Here is a 26,746-nt window from a genome sequence, read left to right as displayed (position 1 = left end):
TGCGCCTTCTCTTACCTTTGCGCCTTCCTCTTGCCTTCACCTTTTGTTGTTCCCTCAAGCGGCCGTTCAAAGTAAGCGATGACTGCCACGTTGGTTATTTGGTTATTTGACGCAGAAACTGGGGACCAATGAGAGTCCTTTCTTGTCCTTCCCCCATAGTTTAACCCATTGGAAATCTCAATGACTTCTGACTCTGTCACAAAGTAAAAGTGTTAACAGGCTCATCTGAAAATAGGGTGCGTTAGTTGCTAGGGTAGTTACCAACGATTTAAAACAACAGTCCATTTAGAAGGAAATATTTATCTCTTTAGTCTGTCTGTCCTTTGGTCTTTTGGTTAGTCTGTCCTGGTAATTCACTTGGTTGATCCTGGTCAGTCAGTTGTTCGCCAGTCGGTTGGTCCCGGTTTGATTGATACGTCGGTCTGTCCGTTGGACTTTTGGTCGGTCCTGGTAATTTTGACAGTTGACTGGTTGGCTCATATTTTGGTCCGGGTTGGTCCCAGTTATTTGGTCTGTCCATTCACCCATCTCTTGGTCGGTCTCAGTCCGTCGGTCTGTTGGTTGATCCCGGTGGATCCGTCACTCAATAAGTCAGTATCTGTATTGGGAGGTCAATAGGAGTTTTTTTTGGGGGGGGGGGGGGGGGGGGGGGCTCTGTCGGTGTGTCGCTCCCCCTTGGTTGAGCCAAAGCTGAATGCCTCTAAGTTTGTTCCAGCCATGTCTGTCTGTCTGTCCTATCCTGGTGGCGCCTTTTGAGGGCAAGTCTGAAATAGAAGACAAACCTTAACTATTGCAAAAACTGTAAGCATCGTCCTTAAATTCTGTTGTTGGAATGACTGTCTGAGAAAGAAAAAAGAAAGCCTCAGTTTGAACGGGCATGATGAAGGAATGGAAAGAGAAAAAAGGGGTCGCGGGGGGGAGGGAAGGCCACAGTTTCCATCCTGTACCTAATGCCCCCCCCCCCCCCCCGGGGGGAACATGTTGCCAGTAGGTGAGTATTAGCCACATCCAGCAGGCTAATGGAGGCTATGAATTAGAGTTTAGCACCCACCGATGACCAGGACGGGCTTAATCACAGGGGAGAGCTGTGATGGTCAATTTGCGGGCATCAGTCCGATTACCTGCTCTTGTAAAGGTTGGACGGGCTCGTTCGTTGCTTCAGTGCAGTCGGTGATTTGTTCTGTTTCTATTAAAAGTTGACCTTTTATTTGGCGCTGTGCATTTAGCAAAGCTGTTCACCTCCACACTGAACCCTGGCCTACCCCTGCCAGGGGGACGCGGGTCAGCGTGGTGGCACAAGTACTCTATACTTTAATAGAAGCACAGATACTTGTGTAAAAAAAGAGGCTTGGATAAAAGTAGGACTAAAGAAAGCACTGTACTTCATTTCCCTTTTATTCAACCTAACAAAACAAACTTGCAGACGAGCTGGCTTTGTTACTCACCCTGCTAAAGATGAACATCGGGCCACTTGGTAACATCTTCGTGCTACTCTGTGATCCCATTAGGATTGGAAAGTTGCTCTCCATCTGGCAATGTTATTTTTTCCAAGTAATTTTTACAATCATGTCCAGGGTGTGTGCACATGTTATTAACGTACCCTGTCAGCGATGCACATGCATCTTAACGTCATCGTTTAATAAATTGGAAATAGGTCTATATGGAAACGCTTTGCACCTCCTGTGCAGTAGGTGGCGATATTCATCATTGAGCTGTAATCCGCCAATGAACCGAGGAGGAGAAGAAGAGTAAGAAGAAGAAGAACAAGAAGAAAAAGAGGAAGAAGAGGATGAGAATTTACAGGCCAGATTAGTAGTGCAAGCAACTTGGATTGGATTTTCCCCTTGGTTTGGATTTTGGTTAGGTAAGCCGTTTTCAACTTGAAATGAAAACTTTTTTAGAACAGCAGCAGGGCTGCCGCTTTACTTGGCCATTTAATAAATAGGCAAAAAGGTGTATGTGTGTATGTGAAACATTTTGGGCAGCCACACTGTGATGTAGACACACTGTCACATCGTGCAGTCCACTTGTCATTTTAATCAAATTGGATTTCTCATTTGTTAGACTATGATGTGGTTTTTTTGCAGCGGTTAAGGGGAGGAACTGATGATGGACAGACTAGTGGACCGGTGAAATTTACTGATGGCAGTGGTGACGGAAATACGGTTAAAATAAAATGACTGACTTACCAACCGACTGACGATTCCAAATGGTTTGACTTCAAAAAATGACGGACTGACGATGACAGATGACAAATAACGGACCAGCAAAATTTTCTGAATTGGTCATCTCTGGGAGGTTGAGTGGAAATAAAAACTCGACACACCGCTTCTCAAATTCCAGCCTACAATTATTTAGTTGCCATATTTTCTGCTCTATAAGGCGCACCTAAAAGCTTTCAATTTTCACAAAAGCCGACAGTGCACCTGATATTTGGATCAATATTCTGATTTCGTGGACATAATACTGTATTTTAAGTGTTCTGTAATACGCTTTGTTATAGTTCTAGCAATTGTGGAAGCACTATATAAATAAAGCTGTATTGTACTGTATTCCTTTAGTGTAGCTCCATCTAGTGGATGCATAACGCAACCGCAGCCTATACTATGACTTCTATGTGCTTTATAATGTGCTGTGCCCTATATATGAAAACAGTTTTAAAACAGGCCATTTATTGAGGTGTGCCTTGTACTCCGAAGTGCCTTACAGTGCGGTGCTTAGTTGCAGGTACTAATTTAAGAATAAGAATAAGAATAAGAAAACCTTTATTCGTCTCACAATGTTGAAATTCCTAATCTACAGCAGCAAAGTTGTGAAAGGAAGAAAGTAGGAGAACACAAAGTATAGGCGCTGCTGTAAAGGCAGCCACTCTCGCGGCACCATCTTGAAGTCACAATTACAGAATAACAAAAGAATACAATACAACACATAAGATACAGACAGTCATTCACTCTTAACCACTTTTCTGCATACTCTTTGTTGTTATAGATGAAAGAGGAGCTACTACTACGACAGCTACTACTTTCTTAAAACTGTGGCACTAGTTGTGTTCAGAATAAACTAATCACCTCCAAACTCATATCAAGTGGGAGTCCGTCCATAACTGCCTAACCATTTAAAGTGCCTCCGTGTTGGCTCTTTCTTGGATTGCTTTTTAGCAGCAGCCAAATAAATAAGTGAAGGACAGATGCCTCAAAAAGAAATCTATTGAAGTGCACGAACAAATTTGTACTCTCATCACTACACACAGGTCAGTGTTATGTGAGTTGGGTTGTGTTTTCATTGCGAAAAAGGTGCTAATCTGCTCACCTCTTGGTCCGCTGGGCAAGCTGAATGGAGAGGCAGCATGTTTATTTGAGGTGGGGTGGGGGGGGGGGGGGCACATTAGCCAAAGGTCCTGCTACAGCTGGACTGAGCACGCTCAGTTGAGCTGTCAGCTTGCAAAGGTTACCACGGCTGAAGTAAACACACACACACACACATATTCATTTCTAAGGTGCCTTTTACTCCATCACAAACGGTTCCAGGATGCTGGTCACCTCCCATTTAGGAATTATTTTTCACAAACAGATTTCCCCCTGCTATATCGTGGTTTCATAAAGCAATCTTTTTTTTCCGTTTTTTTTTTTTTTTTTACAATATACAGTACTTATTTACTGTAATGCCCTAGTAAGTGGGAAAGGAGAGCCAAAGTCATCAACACACTTTTTAGCCGTTGATTGATCGTCGAGAGAACAGTATAAAAGAAGAAAAAAAACACAATGAACTCAAGCCCAGACACTCACCCATAGAGGCGCCGATGTCCATGACCCTTCTGAGGATAAGCGGTTCAGATAGTGAATGGATGGATATGACTTGACTACATCACATGTTCATTCATGAGTAATTAAATTAATTTATTAATGAATATAGTTTCATTAAATAATCAAGACATGGATTTATTGTACAACAAAATCAATAAATGATTTGACAACATTCAAAAATGTTTTCACTTCATGTATTCATTTTTATCTTTATTTAGTAATTGTTTAAATTATAATTATAGAACTCAAAACCTGAAGAATTATTCAAATGAACAATTTCAGAGAACAAATTATTTTTTTACCTCATCTACACATGACCATCTGTCATTTTAAAAATGCCACTGAGCAAAAGCATTTTCCAGCCTTGATTCAGCCTCCAAAATACATGACACACACACACACACACACAAACACAGGTCTTGATTTCAATGGTTATTTATTAAATGTAAAATATCTTTAGCACAGGTTAAAAATCAGACACCTCCATCTATATTTAAACATCACATGTCGAAGGGCAGAAGAAGGAGAGAAAAAAAACACTAGAAAACAAAACCATTTTGAAAATATAGAAGCACAATCCATATGGAGTCCCACTTGGATGAATAAGAGCAACATCGTCCATGAGCTTGGGCAGGGCACAGTTACAATATTTATATGATATATATATTTTTCCATCACACCAATATGAGCGGCCATACGCTCCAATTATCGGCCGTGGCGCAGCTGACTCTGTGATGGCCCTGGCCACCTTGTGGGGTGTCACCGGCCCCACTCTTGTCTTTGGCTCGCGTGCTCTGCCTCAAACCTCGCTTTGCGTCGGTAGCGCTTGCCAAAAGCCAGCCAGATGGTGAGCAGGAACACACAAGCACCCACAGGAGGAAGAAAACAGGAAGACTTGTACACACACATGGTCCTAGAATAGAGAATATTGCCTGACAATATCTATTTTTTAATCCTATATTTTCCATTTTCTACTTTTTTTTTCACATTTTTTTTTCATGGACATGCCATTAAAGAATTTAGAGAATTTATAAAAGTACCTGAAAGAATTGCTAGGTATTCAGCATGCATAGCCAATATTATTATTATTATTGGTATTCCTTTCTTTTTTTTTTAAATATATACAAGTCAGCTTCTATGTACAAAAACAGACTGCTCTACAGTACTGGCTTTATTTACATCCAGGTCAATGTGGTAGCTACAGATGGAAGACGGAGGGACATGTTGAGGGGGCGGGGGGTGTCACATGCAAGAAGATGACAAAAGAGAACACGGTGAAAAAACAAACAAACATTACACCACATTTCCCCCCTCACACAGACACACGCACGTACTTGCTTTTGAATACGCTTATTAAAGAGTTTTGCACACTGAAATCTGTACAAGGAACATCTGTCTCGCTTGGAGGAAGTGCTCGGATGTTTGGGGTGTCAATGTGGCGACTTGGATCGCATCTCAGAGTGTTTCCAGAGGGTTGGTGCTGGGTTTTGTGTGTTTGCTACTGTATGTTACCTGTATGTTGTTGCAAAGGCCACTTTACGACTCCTTTTTTGAGATGCAGTTTTGGCAAGCACACATACGGTAGTTCATTTTTTTACTGCTGCAAAACTCACTTAAAACAATATATTGTGAAGCTGAACCCTATTAAGTAATTATGTAATCATTATTGATTTTCAACTCTAAGGTTTGTTACTGTATGCCACTCAATTCCCGAAATTTTACTGTGTTAATTTCGTAGTGAACAAATATGGCTACTTGCCCAATAATGTGTTCTAATTTTTTCGATGATCCTAATTTTTTTTCAATGATAAGTCATAAATTCTGCAAAATTAAATCATCGTTGACACGAGGTTGCTTCCTTCGTCTGAAATTGCCAATTGCACAGCAGTTCAACCCGGATAATGAAGTAAATTCACTTGATTAACGTCGGCCCAAATAGCACTATGCAAGCTGGTTTCTGCTAGTGTTAGGCGGACAAGGGTCTGCGTGTTAAAGTACTTTGATATTTCAGTACATTATCCACAATTTGTTCTCTCACAATGAGCTGAAAAGAATACTCCAAGGACTTCCATAGTTAAAAAAGAAACTTTCAATTTTTTAGTGTCTCATTTTTTCCATCTTTTGTTGTTTCGAATCATTAGGTACACAATACGGATGTCACGGGGTTTAAAATGTTAGCTATTTCATTTAAGCTTTTGTGTTCAGTGGTACAGGATTGTGGTGTCCCCCAGAGCTCAATTTTGATTCCCAAACTGTTCTCACTTGAGCTGCTTCCATCTATACATCTTCATCTATCTTCTGTGGCGATTGTCCCGATTTGGGTGGGATGGAGCCTCTCTCAGGTCACTTTGTGTGAGAGATGTAGGGTACACCCTGAACAGGTCACCAGCCATTCATAGGGAACATATTGACAAACATTCATTCCAATTCACCCGAAAGAACATTTTGTGGGATTTGACAAATTTAGGCCCCAATGGTGAAAATTTCAAGTCATGTTAATCAGAAAGGTGTTTAATGTGGTTTAAGACAATTAAGATTTTAATTTTTTTCGGGCAGCATGCCTGAAAATTGGTCTTCAATTCTCCTAAATACTGTATGTTCGGAGCATCTCAAATTATCCTGACATATAGCATTTTGTCTTTTTTATTTTGGTGATGTGCAGCGTAAGAATGCACACAAAGCTTTTTTTCTATTAGACACAGCTATGGCCAGATGACATGAAACTCCTCCTCCCTAGTTCAATATAGGAGGTTGACTCCAAAAGGCTGCGAAAGTAATATTTTTACTTTCGTGAATTGGTGGATCTTTCAGCAAGGCATGACAAAAAAGCCAACAAAAAATGAAGTCCTGGTAATATGTGTTAATTAACCAATTGCGTATGAATAGAGACAGCTGAATGACAGGACTCTTTATGTTGGATTAAAGAATACTTTGCCCGACCCTGCATTTAAAGCTGACAAAACAGAATCAGCAAGTTTCCCCAATTCCATTTTGTGCGGCCAGCGTTTAGTAGCTGGACTCAAAGTAACATGGATGACTTTGAGTCGGCATGAGCGAGGGAGCGACTGCTTGGTTTGAAATTGCGCAGTCGAGCGGCGTCCGTGTGAACTTTCCAGCTCAGAGAGACACTGCTTGGCATTTGTCCCATCTTTGATACATGAGACGCTATGCCAGGCCCAGTTATCGGCCGTCTGGCAGGTTACAGTGAGACATCGTGCTTTTCTCATCATGCCGCGCTTCAAATGTCGGCGCCCAAGTTTACTTCCAGCGCTAGCTTGCAGCTTCATTGATGACAAATCTTGGAATCTTTTTTTTCCTCTTCATTTGCATTTAGCGTATGGAAGCACAGCTGTGTGTTCAAACAGTTGCTCACTGTGTGTGTTTGTGTGTCTGTGTGTGCGTATGGAAAGCCATTTGAACATTTATAGCATCTTATTTATTCTATAGTAGTCCACGTAATAGGATCATTTTTGTCGTCATTAGTACAAGTCAGCACACTCGTATCTCGGCTGTGTTTAACTCGTAAATTTGTTTCTACTACTAGTGCAACTGTTGGCCTACTGATATCCAGCTTGTTGTACCTTAAGCTGGATATCAGGGATAAAAAATAACATGCTACTATGCAGATTTCTCCTCACTAGCAAGACAAAACTGTGCACTAGTTACCTGTGTGCTCCTAGTACCATATGACCAAATTCTACTTGTTAAAATCTAGCGCTTCTCTCGTGGTACCTGTACATGTGGCACACAGGTGTCAATGAGAGCACAGTTAACGCGTACTCATCCTGCTTGTATTAGTAAAACAGTGTTACAAGTAAGATGCAGTCTTTCTACCAGTGCTCTGAGTTCCCTGATTAGTGAGTACAAAGAGTTTACTGGTACATGACCTTAAGCTGGATATCAAGGATACGGAATAAATGCTCAAACAGCTTTCCAATGTGTGTGTGCACACGTGTGTGTGGTGCGTGTCACCAGTAGCTTCTCTCAAGCGACTTTTGCCGCTTCCAGATAAAGAGGTGAAAACATTTCACGTATCCAGCCTTGACGTTCGCTTTGGTGGTGCTGGTGAAAGCTGTCAGAGCGGCTTTTTATTTATTTCTTTTTATTTATTATTTATTTTAGAAAGGCCTTTGAACATCGCGGCTAATGTGTGTAATTCCGCCTGACGTCTTGGTTTTCAAAATGTCACAGATCCAGCATGAATATCCCTACTAATTAGTGACTGACTGACCGGCCGGAGCGTATGAGACGACTTGGAGTCCATGCATTGTGTTTTGATGCCCGCAAACTTAGCTTAGTCGACTTACTGACAAACAGTCGTGTGTGTGTGTGTGTGTGTGTGTGTGTGTGTGTGTGTGTGTGTGTGTGTGTGTGTGTGTGTGTGTGTGCGTACGTGCATGTGTGAAAGCAGTACACATTTCAAATTCCGTCGTTTCTCCAACAACTTCACTTAAGGCGTACTAATACCTTCTATCCATTCATTTTCTATAGCATTTATTGTCATTAAAATCTAACTGGACCCATTTTTAGTTGACTTTTGGCATGCGAGAAGTGAGGTATACGCTGAACTGGTCCCCAGCCAATCGCAGAGAACACAAACACAACACAAACTTTCATTACGTTGTTTCGTCCCCATATGTAAGTGGGACTGAAAAGCAAATATTTAGGACAGTTGTGATATTTTTTGAAACCATATATATTTCATCAAAGATTTCTTGTTCAGTAAGACCAGCGTTCATCTGTTCCAGCTCCATTCGATTGTGGTGTCCCACAAGGCTCAATTTTGAGGCCTAACCAGTTCATACTATAGTTATTTCCCTTGGTTTCCATCCACCCGTTTCCTTGAGTGCTTTTACACATTTGGGTGGAAGGCGTGCTTAGAGTCAATCTCGGCTGAGGTTGAACAAAAGTAGTGGGGTCCACCCTGGACTGGTTGGTGGCGATTCGCAGGGCTCATGTGGAAAAACAACCTTTCACACTCACATTCACACCTATTGATAAATTTTCAATGACCCCAACATGCATGTTTGTTTGGAACGTATGAGGAAGCTAGAGTACCCGGAGAGAACCCATGCAAGCAAGAGAGGAGAATTTAGCTGAGCTAGGCCACCGTGCTGCCACGCACTAATCCCATGTGAAAAATATACATACTGTATTTATAACCTCATCCTTTCACATATACAATGAACCCCACCCACATAAAAAGGTTTTTAATGGTCTGTGACTGCCACCAGTGGGCAGCAGAGCACTATTTCCTATTAGACAAAGCTATGGCCTGAATAAATGAAGGGCCAAGATGCCACAAGATTGCACCAAAGCAACGTTTTTGTATCAGGCGTGATCACAAACACAGCGATTAGGTTCCCAAAATTCTTCGTGTGTATGTTGGGGTTCACTTTACATATAAAAAGCTTCATCCACCATGTTGTTCTTGTTCGCAATGGTCCCATAGACACCCAATAGAGACATAGATAAATAAATATATGTATATAAATATATGTACAGGAGAGGCAGCATGTCCACTTTGTGTGTTTCCTTTGCTGAGTTCATGTGTGTGTTCGGTTTGTCTTTCCGCAGCAACAAGGTGCCGCCACCAGCGTGTACTGCGCCGTGGCTCCCGAGCTGGAGGGGCTGGGGGGAATGTACTTCAACAACTGCTTCCGCTGCGAGCCCTCCGCCCAGGCCCAGGACCCGGATGCTGCCGCCGGCCTGTGGGAGCTTAGCGAGCGCCTAGTGGCGCAGGGCGAGACCATGGGCCAGATCAGGGCCATTTGAGGATTAAGGAGTCACGGTCGTCATTGTCTCCCCCGCCAAAAACAAAAAGGGAAAAAAATGGGGAAGCCTCATTGACTGCGTTGTTGGATAGAGCTGCCAAAAGCACGACCATATGGATGGGCACGCCAAGAGGCAAGAAGAGGGGATAATGATGTCACATGAACTAGGTGGGGAAAATGGGAACAATTTACACTTGGGTTCTGCTCTTTTATTCTTGATTTTCATCCTTGTTAAAAACACTTTTCTTTGAAAGTAAATGTTGACCAATAGACATTCTCTCTGTAGTTTATGTGTCTGATTCCAGCAATAGTGTCACAAATAGTCGTAGTAATATTAGGGCCACACTGAAAAAAAGAAAAAAAAGAAAATACTATGAGAAAAGTCGGATGTGAAGATCAACTCTTTTTTTTCGTTTATTTACAAGAATTAAGTCATACGTAAAGTATAGAATGAGAATGTTCCAAGAAGGAAGTGAATTTATGAGAGTAAAGTTATGTATTTACAAGAAATCGGTCACAATTTTACAAGATTAAAGTTAGAGGATTGCAAAAAAAGTTGCAAGACTACAAAGAAAATGTCATTGCATGAGAACAAAAAACAACAATGAAAAACAAGTAATAACAGAAAAAAAACATAATTTGGAGGCAGGAATATTTTACAGTCGTGAAGACGCAATTTTACGAGTACCGTCGAATTATCACCAATGAAATTGTTTGAGAGTAAAGTTAGTATCTTGTCGTAAAAAGTGGCAATATTACAAGCAAAAAGTAGGACTATGACAGGAAACGGTTCCATTAAAAAAAGGAATGTCATAGTAAATGTTACATTAACAGGAAGCGACAATATTACAGGGGAAAAAATGCAATATATTGACATATTAACAATATTTCACAAGGGAAAAAAATACATGTTTCTCTCCTTTAATGAAACCGTTTTTTTGAAGACCTATAACTTTATTCTCAAAATATTTTCTTTCTACTTGAGTGTCTCCAATTAAAAACAAAAGAAAACGCAAAACAATGAAATGCTATTCATTTGACCAATTCTTTTTTCATTGTGGCCCTAATATTTTGTTGTCCAAATCATCCATCTTCCCCAACCATTTTTTATTTTATGGGGGGGGGGGGGTCTATTTATAAATGTTTCCTTCTTGTGTGTTAATCCTTCAGGGTTGGGTCTAAAAAAGAAACAATGAGAAACTCATGGCTATATCGAGGTATGAATCTATATATACAATAGTTCCGCTTTTTCCTTTTTTTTTTTTTTTTAATTATCTTTTTTTTTAATAATGTCCCGATCTTCTATACAATATTTACAACATCCTGATTTGTGGACGTGTGCTAAAGGGGTGTGGACATCACTTCATCATGTTTTTTTTTCTCCAGTTTTCTCTATGAATCGACCTATTTGTTTATAAACTACACTCTGGTGAGATTATTACAATTTGGAGGGTTTTTTTAAATAAGAAATGTTTTTGATATTATTTTCTTCTCAGAGGGAACATGAGGTGGGTTTCAGTCTAGTGGATTTTTCTTCTTTTTTAAATGATTTTTCCTGGGGTATTTGTTTTTTTTTTATTTTGTTGTTGTTGTTTTGTTTTGTGTTTTTACTTGGCAGGGATTTGGGGGCGTGAGGGGTCAAAGTTGCGCCGCCGTTAGTTTGGTTGCCTTTTGAGACCTTGTGCTTAATGGCAGTCGGGGTGCTGTTTGTCCGTCTTGAAACGTCAGCGTTCCAGTGGAGGGATATCTGTGGAGAAGAAATGAGACAAATTAAAGCTTGAATAAATATAAAAATAACAACAAAAAAATGGATACAGTGTGTGTTTTTCCAGGCATGTGTGTTTTGCTTTTGAAGCTCATTAAAAAGAGAGTGTGTAAATCAGCTGGCCATCAGGGGGAGATATTTGTGTAGGCAGCAAACAAGCAATGCTGAGGCCACCACTGTTTTCCGAAGCATCAGTAAAACACACCAAGTGTCATTTCACATAATGAATGCGTTTTTATTTACGAGAGCATGCAGGTGGGCTGTGTAAAAGAAAAAAAAACACAAACAAACAGCTGATCGCACAGATGCTCACACATTCCTTGTTTATGATTATTGTTAATATTCCAAAATTAAAAAACACATGTTTGGACACATGCTGCGCTTGTATGCACAGAAGGAAGGCGATAGCGCCAGTGTGTGCCACGTTGCTGTAATCAGCAGTGCACTTCACAGTGCAGGTGTCTTATCACTGGATTTTTCACATCACGTTACAGCATTTTCCAGTGAATCTCACACACACTGAACACACACTTGGAAGCACAGGTGCCATTACACTCTCAGTGTAGCATTAGTTACAACACTGGAGCAAAGAAATTATCATGAGAGAGATTTGAACAATTGAAACTCCTTGAGTTGCTGTCCATGGTGCTAATCGCACGACCACTGCTTGTGCCTCTCACCTCAAGTTTCATGGAAAATCCTTTGAGCATTTTTTCTATATCCATCTTAAGGTGAATTGTGACTCTTGTATTGAACGTGATCAGAGAGTGCAGCATGTAACTCATGTTCTGTTCTCCACAATAAAGTCCTTCAGCGAGGCATTCGAAAATCGAAGACCTTCAGGGCCCCCCGCGTATCAAACGAACAGACGTGAGCGTTCTGAGTAAAGTGGGAGGAGCCTGCCCGGCTTCCACAGCGAGTGTCATCGATCAGCTCGTATCGGAATGGTCCTGATAGCTGATCAATATGCTACACTTCCTCTCAGCCGGAGGAGTAAAGAGGAGGACCTTGATCCTTTCACCCCACCACCCCAGTCCAGTCTTTGCCAATCTTTTTTTGATGATGAATTGAATGGAAATACCATCAATCCATTCCATCCCGTCGTAAACCACTCTGAAAATTTTTGTAAGAATTTTTTTAATGGGGGAAAAATAGTACTTAATAGTAATGTTCTGTATATCAACAAACAGTAAAAACGAAAGTAAATAAAATGTAATTAAAAAATACATTTTGCAATATTTTTTGCTCGAATTTGATGGACATTGTGCTGCTTCTAAAATGACGTGTACGATAATACATACCGGTACATACTCTTTCGATTTGATGCTTTTACACAAAGAAGACCTCAAAATAAGCTGCCATAATATCAATCGTTTTTCACAGAGCATGAAATAAATATTTTTAAATAGAATAAATGCGTTACTCCTTTCACGAAACTGTTTTTTGAAGACCTACAACTTTTTCCTCTCTCTCTCTCTCTCTCTCTCTCTCTCTCTATATATCCATCCATCCATTTTCCGAACCGCTTGATCCTCACTAGGGTCGTGGGGGGTGCTGGAGCCTATCCCAGCCGTCTCCGGGCAGTAGGCGGGGGACACCCTGAATCAGTTGCCAGCCAATCGCAGGGCACACAGAGACGAACAACCATCCACGCCCACACTCACACCTAGAGACAATTTAGAGCATCCAATCAGCCTGCCATGCATGTTTTTGGAATGTGGGAGGAAACCGGAGCACCCGGAGAAAACCCACGCAGGCCTGGGGAGAACATGCAAACTCCACACAGGGAGGCTGGAGCTGGAATCGAACCCGCTACCTCTGCACTGTGAAGCCGACGTGCTAACCACTGGACTACCGGGCCGCCCCTCTCTCTCTCTCTATATATATATATATATAAATATATATATATACTGTATATATATTTATTGTGAACCAATTAAGTGAAACTGGATCGTTTCTTATAGCACACATGTGCCGCAAAGAAGTGGGTGGGGAATGACTTCCCCTCTACACACACACACACATGCACACACTCAAACGTGTGGAAGAACACAATACGGGCACCACAAGCCAAGATGAAGCAAAAACCAACAGTGACTGTTCCGTTGATTTCTTTTCTTCCCTTCACCGAGTTCATTTCAATTTGGGCTGTAATTGTTTACGAGCGACCATTTCATTTTCCATTATTGTTTTTATTTCTCCTCGTGATTAATTTCACCTCTCAAGGAATAATTATGAAAGGATTGATTTGATTATGCCTTTGTTCTGGCCCCCGTCGGCTCCATTGACTGAGGGAAATGCCATCTCGCCATTTGCGGCGGATATATTTAATGATCACAATCAATGTTAAAGCTCTCTCTAGACTCGACTAACTCAATAAATATCTGCCAGGAGGAAATTTACCATCTAACTACAGCCGGCAATAAAGTCTGTGCCTTTCCTCCTCCTCCCTCGACCGCCCACTCTGCTCTCTTTCCATCTCTTCTGTGGTGAGGGCCACATTGTGATTAAAACTGCTGATACATTTTCATTAAGAGCTGCTGCAGAGTCCAGTCAGTCATCACACTGCTTTGTTGCTCTCGTCAGCTGCTTGTGAACTGTGACGCCAATTCTTTTTTCAATTCAATTTTTTTTTTGTGCCATTTTGATGGCTCAACTCTCATCCCGCTGCCTTTTATAAATATACAGTGACGGCGAGTATCTCAAATAACTTTAGCACTCTCGTAAATCAAGATACCACTCTATACCAGAACAATTGATCTGAATTTCTCTCTTTTTTTTAATTTAATCAAGAACATGTTTTATGTATTACGTCTGTCAAAGTTGAAGCGTTAACTTGAGAGTTGAATTTACATTAGTGAAAGCGTAAAAACAAACAAACAATTAATATACCCTTTCAGGGACAGCGGTAGCTACAGTGGACAGCCTATCATGTTATCAAGTTACAGGGTGCATGAAAGGGTTAACACAGTTTTATTTACTTCCTCTGCTGACTGTACGTGTTCTGGTGTGAAGCTGAAAAAACACAGACTGTAGTCGTATCTTCAGTTTTACTTGCTTGACGCTATTTGGAGGAATCTAAAGTCATTTGTACCCATTGCAAAGCTCTAAGTACCATATCGGTTGTACGTCTTTTGGCGTATTATCTCTGTTCTCAAGTTACCTCCACGGAGCCCCGCAAGTCATCGCTGCTGGAGTGTGGCGATCGTGGGCAGAGCTAAAACTGTAAGCGACGAGTTTTGAGGATTGTATCCATTAGGAGAATCGAAGAAAGAGGCCTGTTAAGCTGAGTCTGTTTGTTCAGTGGTCGTGTTTTACAGAAGAATTGTAACTGGAGAATCAAAGAAAGCTATTAGAACAGCCTTTGTATCTACTTTCTGATGATCTTAGATTCATTTCAAGGTTTGACTCAAGATGTTGCAAGCTTTGAAGAAAGTAGTGAATAATAGAAATAGAGGAAACGGATTGATTGCACTCTCTTCCACTCTGGAGTTGCTCATGGTGAGAGGCGCAGAGCAGGTGTGGGCATACTCATTGCCCCCCGGCTCAGTGCCTGTACATTGGGGTTCACACCGGTAGACGAGAGGGTTGCTTCCCTCCGCCTTCGGGTGGGGGGACGGGTCCTGACTGTTGTTTGTGCATATGCACCAAACGGCAGCTCAGCATACCCACCCTTTTTGGAGTCCTTGGAGGGTGTGCTGGAGAGTACTCCTGCTGGGGACTCCCTTGTTCTGCTGGGGGACTTCAATGCTCACGTGGGCAATGACAGTGAGACCTGGAGGGGCGTGATTGGGAGGAACGGCCCCCCCGATCAGAACTCGAGTGGTGTTTTGTTATTGGACTTCTGTGCTCGCCACGGATTGTCCATAACGAACACCTTGTTCAAACATAAGGGTGTCCATATGTGCACTTGGCACCAGGACACCCTAGGCCGTAGTTCGATGATCGACCTTGTGGTTGTATCATCGGATTTGCGGCCGCATGTTTTGGACACTCGGGTGAAGAGAGGGGCGGAGCTGTCAACTGATCACCACCTGGTGGTGAGTAGGCTCCGATGGTGGGGGAAGATGCCGGTCCGTCCTGGCAGACCCAAACGTATTGTGAGGGTTTGTTGGGAGCGTCTGGCGGAATCCCCTGCCAGAAGGAGTTTCAACTCCCACCTCCGACAGAGCTTTTCCCATGTTCCGGGGGAGACGGGGGACATTGAGTCCGAGTGGACCATGTTCCGTGCCTCTATTGTTGAGGCGGCCAATCTGAGTTGTGGCCGTAAGGTGGTTGGTGCCTGTCGTGGCGGCAACCCTCGTACTCGCTGGTGGACACCAGCAGTAAGGGATGCCGTCAAGCTGAAGAAGGAGTCCTATCGAGCCTTTATGGCCTGTGGGACCCCAGAGGCAGCTGACGGGTATCGACTGGCCAAGCGGAACGCAGCTTCGGTGGTCGCCGAGGCAAAAACCCGAGCGTGGGAAGAGTTCGGTGAGGCCATGGAAGCCGACTTCCGGACGGCTTCGAGGAAATTCTGGTCCACCATCCGACGTCTCAGGAGGGGGAAGCAGTGCACCACTAACACTGTGTACAGTGGGGATGGGGCACTGCTGACTTCGACTCGGGACGTTGTGAACCGGTGGGCAGAGTACTTCGAAGACCTCCTCAACCCCACCAACACGTCTTCCTTGGAGGAAGCAGAGTCTGAGGACCCTGAGGTGGGCTCTCCTATCTCTGTGGTTGAAGTCACCGATGTGGTTAAAAAGCTCCTCGGTGGCAGGGCCCCAGGGGTGGATGAGATCCGCCCGGAGTTCCTCAAGGCTCTGGATGTTGTGGGGCTGTCCTGGTTGACACGCCTCTGCAACATCGCGTGGTCAACGGGGAGAGTGCCTCTGGATTGGCAGACCGGGGTGGTAGTCCCTCTTTTTAAAAGGGGGGACCGGAGGGTGTGTTCCAACTACAGAGGGATCACACTCCTCAGCCTCCCTGGTAAGGTCTATTCAGGGGTGCTGGAGAGGAGGGTCCGTCAGAAAGTCGAGCCTCAGATTGAGGAGGAGCAGTGTGGTTTTCGTCCCGGCCGTGGAACAGTGGACCAGCTCTACACCCTTAGCAGGGTCCTCGAGGGTATGTGGGAATTCGCCCAACCAGTCTACATGTGTTTTGTGGACTTGGAGAAGGCGTTTGACCGTGTCCCTCGGGGAGTTCTGTGGGGGGTGCTTCGTGGGTATGGGGTACCGAACCCCCTGATACGGGCTATTCGGTCACTATACCACCGATGTCAGAGTTTGGTTCGCATTGCCGGCAGTAAGTCGGAATCGTTTCCAGTGAGGGTAGGACTCCGCCAAGGCTGCCCTTTGTCGCCGATTCTGTTCATAATCTTTATGGACAGAATTTCTAGGCACAGCCGAAGCGTTGAGGGCGTCCGTTTTGGTGGCCTCAGTATTGCATCCCTGCTTTTTGCAGATGATGTGGTGCTGTTGGCTCCTTCAAACGGGGCTCTCCAACGCTCACTGGAGCGTTTCGCAGCTGAGTGTGAAGCGGTTGGGATGAAAATCAGCACCTCCAAATCTGAAACCATGGTCCTCAGTCGGAAAAGGGTGGAGTGCCCCCTCCGGGTCGGGGGAGAGATCTTGCCCCAAGTGGAGGAGTTTAAGTATCTTGGGGTCTTGTTCACGAGTGAGGGCAGGAGGGAGCGAGAGATCGACAGGCGGATCGGTGCAGCGTCTGCTGTGATGCGGACGTTGTATCGGTCTGTCGTGGTGAAGAAGGAGCTGAGCCAAAGGGCGAAGCTCTCAATTTACCGGTCGATCTACGTTCCAACCCTCATCTATGGTCACGAGCTATGGGTCGTGACCGAAAGAACGAGATCCCGGATACAAGCGGCCGAAATGAGTTTTCTCCGCAGGGTGTCCGGGCTCTCCCTTAGAGATAAGGTGAGAAGCTCGGTCATCCGGGAGGGGCTCAGAGTCGAGCCGCTTCTCCTCCACATCGAGAGGAGCCAGATGAGGTGGCTTGGGCATCTGATTCGGATGCCTCCTGAACGCCTCCCTGGTGAGGTGTTCCGGGCATGTCCCACCGGGAGGAGACCCCGAGGAAGACCCAGGACACGCTGGAGTGACTATGTCACCCAGCTGGCCTGGGAACGCCTCGGGATCCCCCGGGGAGAGCTGGAAGAAGTAGCTAGGGAGAGGGAAGTCTGGGCTTCCCTGCTAAAGCTGTTGCCCCCGCGACCCGGCCCCGGATAAGCGGTAGAAGATGGATGGATGGATGGATGGATTGATTGCAGAAAATTGTACGATTAATTCGTTTGAAAAAAAAATTTGACTCAAGTTGCATGTTTATGAGGGGAAAAAATACAACTTTGTTTTTATGAATTCTCATGTGTTTCACACAAATATGTATTGTAATCCTGACTTCAGAATGTGTGTAGTTTAATGCATCGTGTATGCTCGTGACATTTAAAAATGTTGTTTTCCACAGGAAAGGAACTCCATTGGAAATTATGGACCCCCCTTACATTTGATCATTGTTACAGTGTCACGTTAAATTCTGACGTTTCATTCATTTGACCGTATTTTTGTTTTTAACGAATTACACAAGACGTTAGCGCGTCGACCTCACAGTGCAGAGGTCGTGGGTTTGATCCTGGCTCTGGCCTTCCAATATGGAGTTTGCTTGTTCTCCCCGTGCCAGCATGGGTTTCCTCCGGGTATTCCAGTTTCCTCCCACATTCCAAAAACATACATGGTAGTTTGATTGAACACTCCAAATTGTCCCGAGGTGTGAGTGTGAGAGCGAGTGGTCGTTCATCTCTGTGTGCCCTGCGATTGGCTGGCAACCGTTTCAGGGTGTCCCCCACCTTCTGCCCGAAGACGGCTGGGATAGGCTCCAGCACCCCCGCGACCCTTGTAAGGATAGAGCGGTTCGAAAAATGGATAGATGGATTTTTGAAAAGAAGAATGATGTGCATAACTTTGATTTTTGGGGGTGTTTCCTCTTATCCACAGAGGCTGCAATATAGACAGCAGTGATGTGGATATAACGACCATGTAGAGTAAGGTATTTTTAGCCGAAAAAAAAAACGACCATGTGTACTTTGGCGTTTTTAGCCGAAAAAAAAAACCTGGCTGAGAACACCTTACTATACATGGTCGTGATTTTTGGCTAAAAACGGCGAACTCGACATGGTCGTTTTTTTGGGTTAAAACGCCTTACTATTCATGGTCGTTTTTTTTCGGCTCAAAACACCTTACTATTCATGGTCGTTTTTTTTTGTCGAAAAATGCCTTACTATACATGGTCAAGCCGAAAAAAAACGACCATGTATAGTAAGGCGTTTTAACCCGAAAAAAACGACCATGTATAGTAAGGTGTTTTAACCCCAAAAAACGACCATGGAGAGTAAGGCGTTTTTTGACGAAAATAACGACCATGTATAATAAGGCGTTTTTAGCCGAAAAAAAACAACCGTGTGCAGTAAGGCTTTTTTAGCCGAAAAAACCCCACCATGTATAGTAAGGTGTTTTTAGCCGAAAAAAACGACCATGAATAGTAAGGCGTTTTTTGATGAAAAAATGACCATGTATAGTAAGGTGTTTTTAGCCCAAAAAAATGACCATGTATAGTAAGGCGTTTTTAGCCGAAAAAAATGACCATGTATAGTAAGGCGTTTTTAGCCGGAAAAAAAAGCATGTGTACTTTGGCGTTTTTAGCCGAAAAAAAAAACCTGGCTGAGAACACCTTACTATAAAAAATGACCATGTATAGTAGTTGTTTTTTTCGGCTAAAAATTTCGTCCAAAAATGCCTTACTATCCATGGTCGGGTTTTTTTTCGGCTAAAAACGCCTAACTATACATGGTCGTTTTTTTCGGCTCCAAATTTTGTCCAAAGAAGCCTTACTATACATGGTCGTTTTTTTCCGCTAAAAATTTCGGCTAAAAACGCATTACTATACATGGTCATTTTTTTCGTCCAAAAAGGCCTTACTATACATGGTCATTTTTTTCGGCTAAAAATGCTTTACTATACATGGTCGTTTTTTCGGCTAAAAACGCCTTACTATACATGGTCGTTTTTTTTCGTCCAAAAAGGCCTTACTATACATGGTCATTTTTTTCGGCTAAAAATGCTTTACTATACATGGTCGTTTTTTCGGCTAAAAATGCCTTACTATGCATGGTCGTTTTTTTCGGCTAAAAACGCCTTACTATACATGGTCGTTTTTTTCCGCTAAAAAACGCCTTAGTATGCATGGTCGTTTTTTTTCCGCAAAAAATTTCGTCCAAAAACGCCTTACTACACATGGTCATTTTTTTTTGGGCTAAAAACGCCTTATTATACATGGTCGTTTTATTCGGCTAAAAATTTCGTCCAAAAATGCCTTACGATAGATGGTCGTTTTTTTCGTCCAAAAAGGCCTTGTTTTGTGTTTTTTCTCAAATAAGTTGTATATGGTGGTTAAAGAGTAGACATTGCTTCAACAACCAGGGATCGAAAACTCAACCTCTGTTGTGGCACTCCATCACTCTACCACTGAGCCAAAGCACCACATAGAGCAGTGGGGGTTGTGATTTTTTATTAATCATGGTCGTTTCTTTCGGCTAAAAACTGACTATACATGGTCGTTTTTTTTTTTCGGCTAAAAACGCCTTACTATACATGGTCGTTTTTTTTTCGGCTAAAAACGCCTTACTATACATGGTCGTTTTTTTCGGCTAAAAACGCCTTACTATATATACATGGTCTGGGTTTTTTTTGGCTAAAAACACCTTATTATTCATGGTTGTTTTTTTAGAATTAAAATGCCTGACTATACATGGTCGTTTTTTTCATCCAAAAATGCCTTACTATACATGGTTGGTTTTTTCGTCCAAAAAGGCCTTACTATACATGGGCATTTTTTTCGGCTAAAAACGCCTTACTATACATGGTCGTTTTTTTCGGCAAAAAATTTGGTCCAAAAATGCCTTACTATAAATGGTCGTTTTTTTCGGCTAAAAATTTGGTCCAAAAATGCCTTACTATATATACAGTACATGGTCATCTTTTTCGTCCTAAAAGGCCTTACAATACATGGTCGTTTTTTTCGGTGAAAAACACCTTAGGATACAAAAAACGACTTCAATCAGCCTTACTTATCATGTTGGTCAAAGAAAGAAGGGAAATGGTTGAAACCTCTGGGGATTGAACATCCAACCACTAGTTCGGGACATGGTTCCTCTACCCCTGAGCCACACCACCACATAACTTCTTGTCTGTTTTGTGTTTTCTTCATTAAAGCTGCAAATGGTGGTTAAAGAAAGGTGTGACCTTGTTGCAAACACGGCGAATCGAACACTTAACCGATGGATTTGGGACTTCAGCTTTCTACCACTGAGCTAACCCACCACATGAACCCCTTGGGTTGTTTTGTGTTTTTCCTCAAATAAGTTGTATATGGTGGTTAAAGAGTAGACATTGTTGCAACAACCAGGGATTGAACACTCAACCTCTGGTGTGGCACTCCATCACTTTACCACTGTGCCAAAGCACCACATAGAGCAGTGGAGTTGTTTTTTTTTTAATTAATCATGGTCGTTTTTTTCGTCCACGCCTTACTATACATGGTTGTTTTTTTCGGCTAAAAACGCCTTACTATGCACAGTCGTTTTTTTCGGCTAAAAAATTCGTCCAAAAACGCCTTACTATACATGGTTGTTTTTTTCGGCTAAAAACGCCTTACTATGCACAGTCGTTTTTTTCGGCTAAAAAATTCGTCCAAAAACGCCTTACTATACATGGTCGTATTTTTTTTCGGCTAAAATGCCTTACTATACACGGTCGTTTTTTTCGGCTAAAAATTTCATCCAAAAACGCCTTACTATACATGGTCATTTTTTGGGCTAAAAACACCTTACTATACACGGTCGTTTTTTTCGGCTAAAAATTTCGTCCAAAAACGCCTTACTATACATGGTCGTTTTTTTTCGGCTAAAAACGCCTTACTATACACGGTCATTTTTTTCGGCTAAAAACGCCTTACTATACATGCTCGTTCTCTTCGGCTAAAAATTTCGTCCAAAAATGCCTTACTATATATACAGTACATGGTCGTTTTTTTCGTCCAAAAAGGCCTTACAATACATGGTCGTTTTTTTCGGTGAAAAACGCCTTACGATACAAAAAACGACTTCAATCAGCCTTACTTATCATGTTGGTCAAAGAAAGAGGGGATATGGTTGCAACCTCTGGGGATTGAACATCAAACCGCTAGTTCAGGCATGGTTTCTCTACCCCTGAGCCACACCACCACATAACCTCTTGTTTGTTTTGTGTTTTCTTAAATAAAGCTGCAAATGGTGGTTAAAGGTGTGTGTGTGTGTGTGGTTGACCTTGTTGCAAACACTGGGAATCGAATACCCAACCACTGGATTTGGGACTTCAGCTTTCTACCACTGAGCTAACCCACCACATGAACCTTTGGGTTGTTTTGTGTTTTTCCTCAAATAAGTTGTATATGGTGTTTGAAGAGTAGACATTGTTGCAACAACCAGCGATCGAAAACTCAACCTCTGGTGTGGCACTCTAACACTGAGCCAAAGCACCACATAGAGCAGTGAGGTTGTGTTTTTTTTTATTAATCATGGTCGTTTCTTTCGGCCAAAAACTGACTACATGGTCGGGGTTTTTTATCGGCTAAAACCGCCTTACTATACATGGTCGTTTTTTTCGGTCAAAAACGCCTTAAGATACACGGTCGTTTTTTTCGGCTAAAAATTTCGTCCAAAAACGCCTTACTATACATGGTCGTTTTTTTTCGGCTCAAAACGCCTTACTTTACATGGTCGTTTTTTTTTCGGCTAAAAATTTCGTCCTAAAATGCCTTACTATACATGGTTGTTTTTTTTCGGCTAAAAATGCCTTACTATACATGGTAATTTTCTTTGGCTAAAAACACCTTACTATATATACATGGTCAGTTTTTTTCGGCTAAAAACACCTTACTCTTCATGGTCATTTTTTTCGAGTTAAAATGCCTTACAATACATGGTCGTTTTTTTTTCGGCTAAAAACACCTTACTACACATGGTCTTTTTTTTCAGCTAAAAATGCCTTACTATACATGGTCGTTTTTTTCGGCTAAAAACGCCATCCTATACATCAGTGGTCCTCAACTAGAAATGCTGTCGGTCCACTTTTTATTTTTTTTAATAAGACCAAGGTCCGGTCCCATGCACGGCGGTCATGGGGAGCAGGGCTATATGCCCATTTAGTATGGTCAAGCCAAGCTTATACAAATCAACACTCCTCACAACCAACCAATAATGGGGTGCATGAAAATAACAATTATTCACTTTGCCAGTACACAGCAAATAATGAGGGGTATTGTGTTGAGGAAATATACAAATCCATCCATTATCCGAGCCACTGACCTTCAATTCACGTAATTCAAATTCAGTATAAACTATTTAAAAGTTATTCACGTTTAGTTTTTGGTGGCAAATATTCCGCCCCACAGCGTCTCACCTAGTTTAGTTTTGGTTGTAAAGTGTCCTAGAGTGTCTTGAAAGACGCTTATAAATGAAATGTATTATTATTATTATTATAAGAAATTTCAGGGGTTGTTTTTACTGACCATTCATTGTTCATGACATGTAAACATTTTTATTTTCCTAACACACTGTCCATTCTTGTTTTCTTACCGTTCTTACAGCCGCTGTGAGACCTAACAGCCTAACATCTTGGGCCTCAGACCAGGAAATTGATGTCACAATCAAAAGATGTGACATCAAGATGTGATCGGGATGGTGACAGGAAGGAGAGCATGAGAAGAAAAGAGGACATGGAGAGCGCAACAATTTGATGGACAGAAAAATACCGTTCAAGAGTAAGCTGCATTCCAATTTGGACTTTGTGTTCACAGTTAAATAAAGAAAAGTGCATTTTTCCAGTGTATGTGGAGTTATATGTGAGGTTCACAAATTATGACAATAAACATATTTTTATAACCGTCGTTTTTGAGACTTTTTTTTTAATGTGGGTCAAATATGGCTCATTAAAGATGTGGCTTAGTTGAGGTTGAATTCAGGCTGATATCAGGAACCTGTTCTGGCCCAGCGTCGGGTCGGCGTAGGGCCAGATATGGTTTTACAATGCGGCTCAGATCTGGGCTGAATGCGGCCCACATCGTGGATGCCAGACGTGGGCCACTGCAGGACCGTCATTCATTGAGGTATGTGGGCCGAGTGTATGTGCCGTGTCTTCCTCAGAGCTGGGCCAGACCAATTTTGCTGACTGGGTATTTTAGTCCGCAAACTGAGGAATTGCGCGGATGAAAGTTTGAGATGGCGGCGAAAAAAAAACTCACAAAGGTCTACTAATTACGACTTTTAAGAAATGGGAATGCCAGTCTGATTTTTCGTATGAATCGTCCAAAGGGCGTATCACTAAACTCACCTGAAATGTATGCACAGAACACGAGAGTGAGGTATGACGAGAGGCACAATTAAGAGGCAAGTTGGTCATTAGATTTGTAGGCTAATCGTTATGAAAAATATTATGAAACAGTATTGGTTATTCTATAATTTACTGGTTGTAGCATGGTAACTTTATGAATAAAACCTTCCCCACAAGGTGTAGTAATGCTAATGTTAACTGTTGGTAGAACTCATGATGACGTGTGTTAAATTCTTTCGTCAAATTGATCGTAGATTACACATGCATCGTCTTGGGAAGAGGATGTCAAGCCACATCAATACTTACCTGTATTAATGATTACCAGTCAATTAATCTTTGCAGTGTGAGATTGGAAAAAATACTCTGATGATGCCACATGAGTACACCAGTTTTTGATCCATTTATTTTTTGGAATAAACCTGGAGTACACAGCTACTGATGTAATGTTCATTGTTAATGCATCACTTTCAAACATTTACCCTTGAAACATTATACTTTTGAGTGTCAGAATTCTTGATTATGAATATCAGTCAAAAGAGAAAAATGGGTTCCCATGATGAACGTTTACGGAACCCAACATTAGTTACCGTGGTTTCCCATTGGGTAATCCGACGGAACCGAAAAACGGTTACCATGAATATCCGAAATCCTCAGGCCTGCTACTGAATCATTTAAATTTTTGCAGCATTTGTTTATCATTGTATGCATATGTTGTTGTTTGTGTTATTATCATATGCAATTGAATAAGTAGACCATTTCAGAATTCGAAATTTGGGACTCTCTCAATGCATAATGGGACTCATACTTTTCTGATCAGCCGGTAAACTGTAAAATTATCACTGCAGAGATTACCGCTTTTTCTGCACTCAGTGATTGACTTCTATGCAAAGTCATTTCTCAACTTGTCTTCCGTGCCATGTCATGCCTGTTGAGTGTTGATTTACTTGATATTAAGAAACTACTGCACTAAAACATTAATTCATAAATGTATATCATATGCTTTTTTGTTTTTCTCAGTATAAATAACACGTACCCTGACTGTTCTACTCTTTGAATAAAAACACTTCATTCAAGCGTTAGGGAGTGCAAGGGGTTATGATGGAGGGGTGTTGCAAATCATGAAGACCTGCCAAGTGGTATGATAGCATTGTTTTATACATGTCCTCGGCTAGGCCTCAGCTTCAAAATTAGTCCTTGGTCCTTGGCCTTGGAGGCAAGTCCTTGGTCCTTGGCCTTGGCCTCGGAAAATTTCTCAAGTCCTTGGCCTTGGCCTTGCCTCGGAAAACTTTCCAAGTCCTTGGCCTTGGCCTTGGCCTCAGAGTCAAGTCCTTGGCCTTGGCCTTGGCCTCGGGTTGCCGGTCCTTGGACACAACACTGATAGACAGTGCATATATTTAATGATTTGTAGCAGCAGTGGGCAGAATGTCTGCATTGTCTGGCCTTGTATTGTATACTACAGTCGTGTTTGTGTTATTTAGCCACCACTACTGCCTAATGGTTGTCGTTATCATTTCTCTTTCCTGTTTCTGTACAGCCACCAATGCTTCGGAGCTAAACAGCACAGTGGGGCGCCAACACCCTGCTGCGCCGTGTGCATTTTTAAGCCTCACGCGCAAATGACACTGAAACGGATCACTGTTTGTCACACTGCCAACCCCTTTATCCGCACATATAGTTAATTGAGTTTATGTTCTCTTCGGACTGCATGACGCCTTTATTCAGTGTTTTAAATACAGTTGTGCTTCAGTGGATGTGTTCCTATGCTCTTTCTATGGCTCTTGGCTTCATTTGCAGGACCTGAATTTGGATAAGAGGCTGGGTACACCCTGGATTGGTCAGCAGCCAGTTGCAGGTAACATATGGACTAACATCCTCCCATTTATAAATTTAAATTGAGTATTTCTCACATTTTGCTATTTATTGGTGTTTATTTTAGTAAAATGATTTTGTTTTCTTCTCTGAACTACCCTCAACATAACTTCTAAATTCCAAATGCAAAGATTGTCATTTCTTTATAGAAAAAGAAGGGATGGTGAAAATACCAAAAATGTTCTAGTGGGGTTTTTTTTGTTGTTGTTTTCAGATCTCTTTGGGGTTTTTTCTTGAGCTTTAGTTCAAGTTTTTAATCGTTCAGGGCTCCATTTTGGGTCGCAACCTGTTCTTCCTAAAACTGCTTCTAAAGAGGCACAGTACACCACGGATTGGTCGCCTATCTATCACATGGCATGTAGCCATAGCAACATAGATTTGTAGTCTGTTTAAAACTGTAACTGGATCCATATAATTTTGTTTTGTGCTTCCACTTGACGAAATAAAATTAAGTAAATTCACCCAAAACTTTTTTTCATTGTATATGAATAATGCAAAAGGGTCCTACACCCTAAGGCACGTTAGTTTCAAATTCCGTTTAAAATTAACGACTTCACCAATGTTCCCAATGTCCACAGTTGTTACTCGATATAAATGATGTGTGTCGATTCCCAACTAAAACCACATCATTGATTTGTTGGTTCTGCTACTGTCAGTCATTCAGTATTTTTATTTCTTTTTCAAAATATTACTTTGAGATTATTTACAATCGTGAAATTGATACTTATCAAGTTCCAAACACATTTTAAGACTTTTGAAAGATCAATCAAAGACATTTTAGTCCCAAACAAGACCTTGTTTTCAGATTCATGGATTCAATGCTTTTTAAGACGTTTTAATGATCTGCGGGAGCCCAGATCTAATAAAAAAATAAAATAAAAAATAAACTTTGTTGAAAAGGGCCTCATTTCATCGCGAAACCAGACAACTCCTCACTTTTGCAATCCAACTCTTCACTTATTCCCCCCATGCTGGTCTTCCCGCACCATCCATAACTCGTAGGTGTTTGTATTTATATATTCGATGTATGGAAGCCACCGCTCCATCGAGGAAATCTTCAAATTCCCCAGCGTGTCCTCGGCACGAGACAGCATGACCTTGTAAACCCTGAGTTAT

General features: G+C 42.0%; 2 protein-coding genes across 3 annotated transcripts in view; one reads left to right on the top strand and one right to left on the bottom strand.

Annotated features, from left to right (window-relative positions):
* The window catches only part of wwox (WW domain containing oxidoreductase), a 169,154-nt gene extending 159,576 nt beyond the window's left edge, over positions 1-9,578 (top strand). For both annotated transcript variants that reach the window (XM_086108935.1, XM_086108934.1), the window contains one exon: positions 9,381-9,578. In XM_086108935.1, the coding sequence (XP_085965061.1) occupies positions 9,381-9,578 (198 nt within the window). The remainder of the gene's footprint in view (positions 1-9,380) is intronic.
* LOC147206112 (transcription factor Maf-like) overlaps positions 4,221-26,746 on the bottom strand; it is a 62,238-nt gene continuing 39,712 nt past the window's right edge. Inside the window, exon 3 of the mRNA XM_086108936.1 lies at positions 4,221-11,324. The gene's annotated coding sequence lies outside the window, so the exon portion shown is untranslated. The remainder of the gene's footprint in view (positions 11,325-26,746) is intronic.

Source organism: Hippocampus guttulatus, chromosome 4 (assembly GCF_054856545.1).
Source record: "Hippocampus guttulatus isolate MCC_2025c chromosome 4, RoL_Hgut_1.0, whole genome shotgun sequence".
Lineage (NCBI taxonomy): Eukaryota > Metazoa > Chordata > Actinopteri > Syngnathiformes > Syngnathidae > Hippocampus > Hippocampus guttulatus.
The sequence above is the reverse complement of the archived record's forward strand: the minus strand, read 5'-3'. Positions and strand labels throughout refer to the sequence as shown.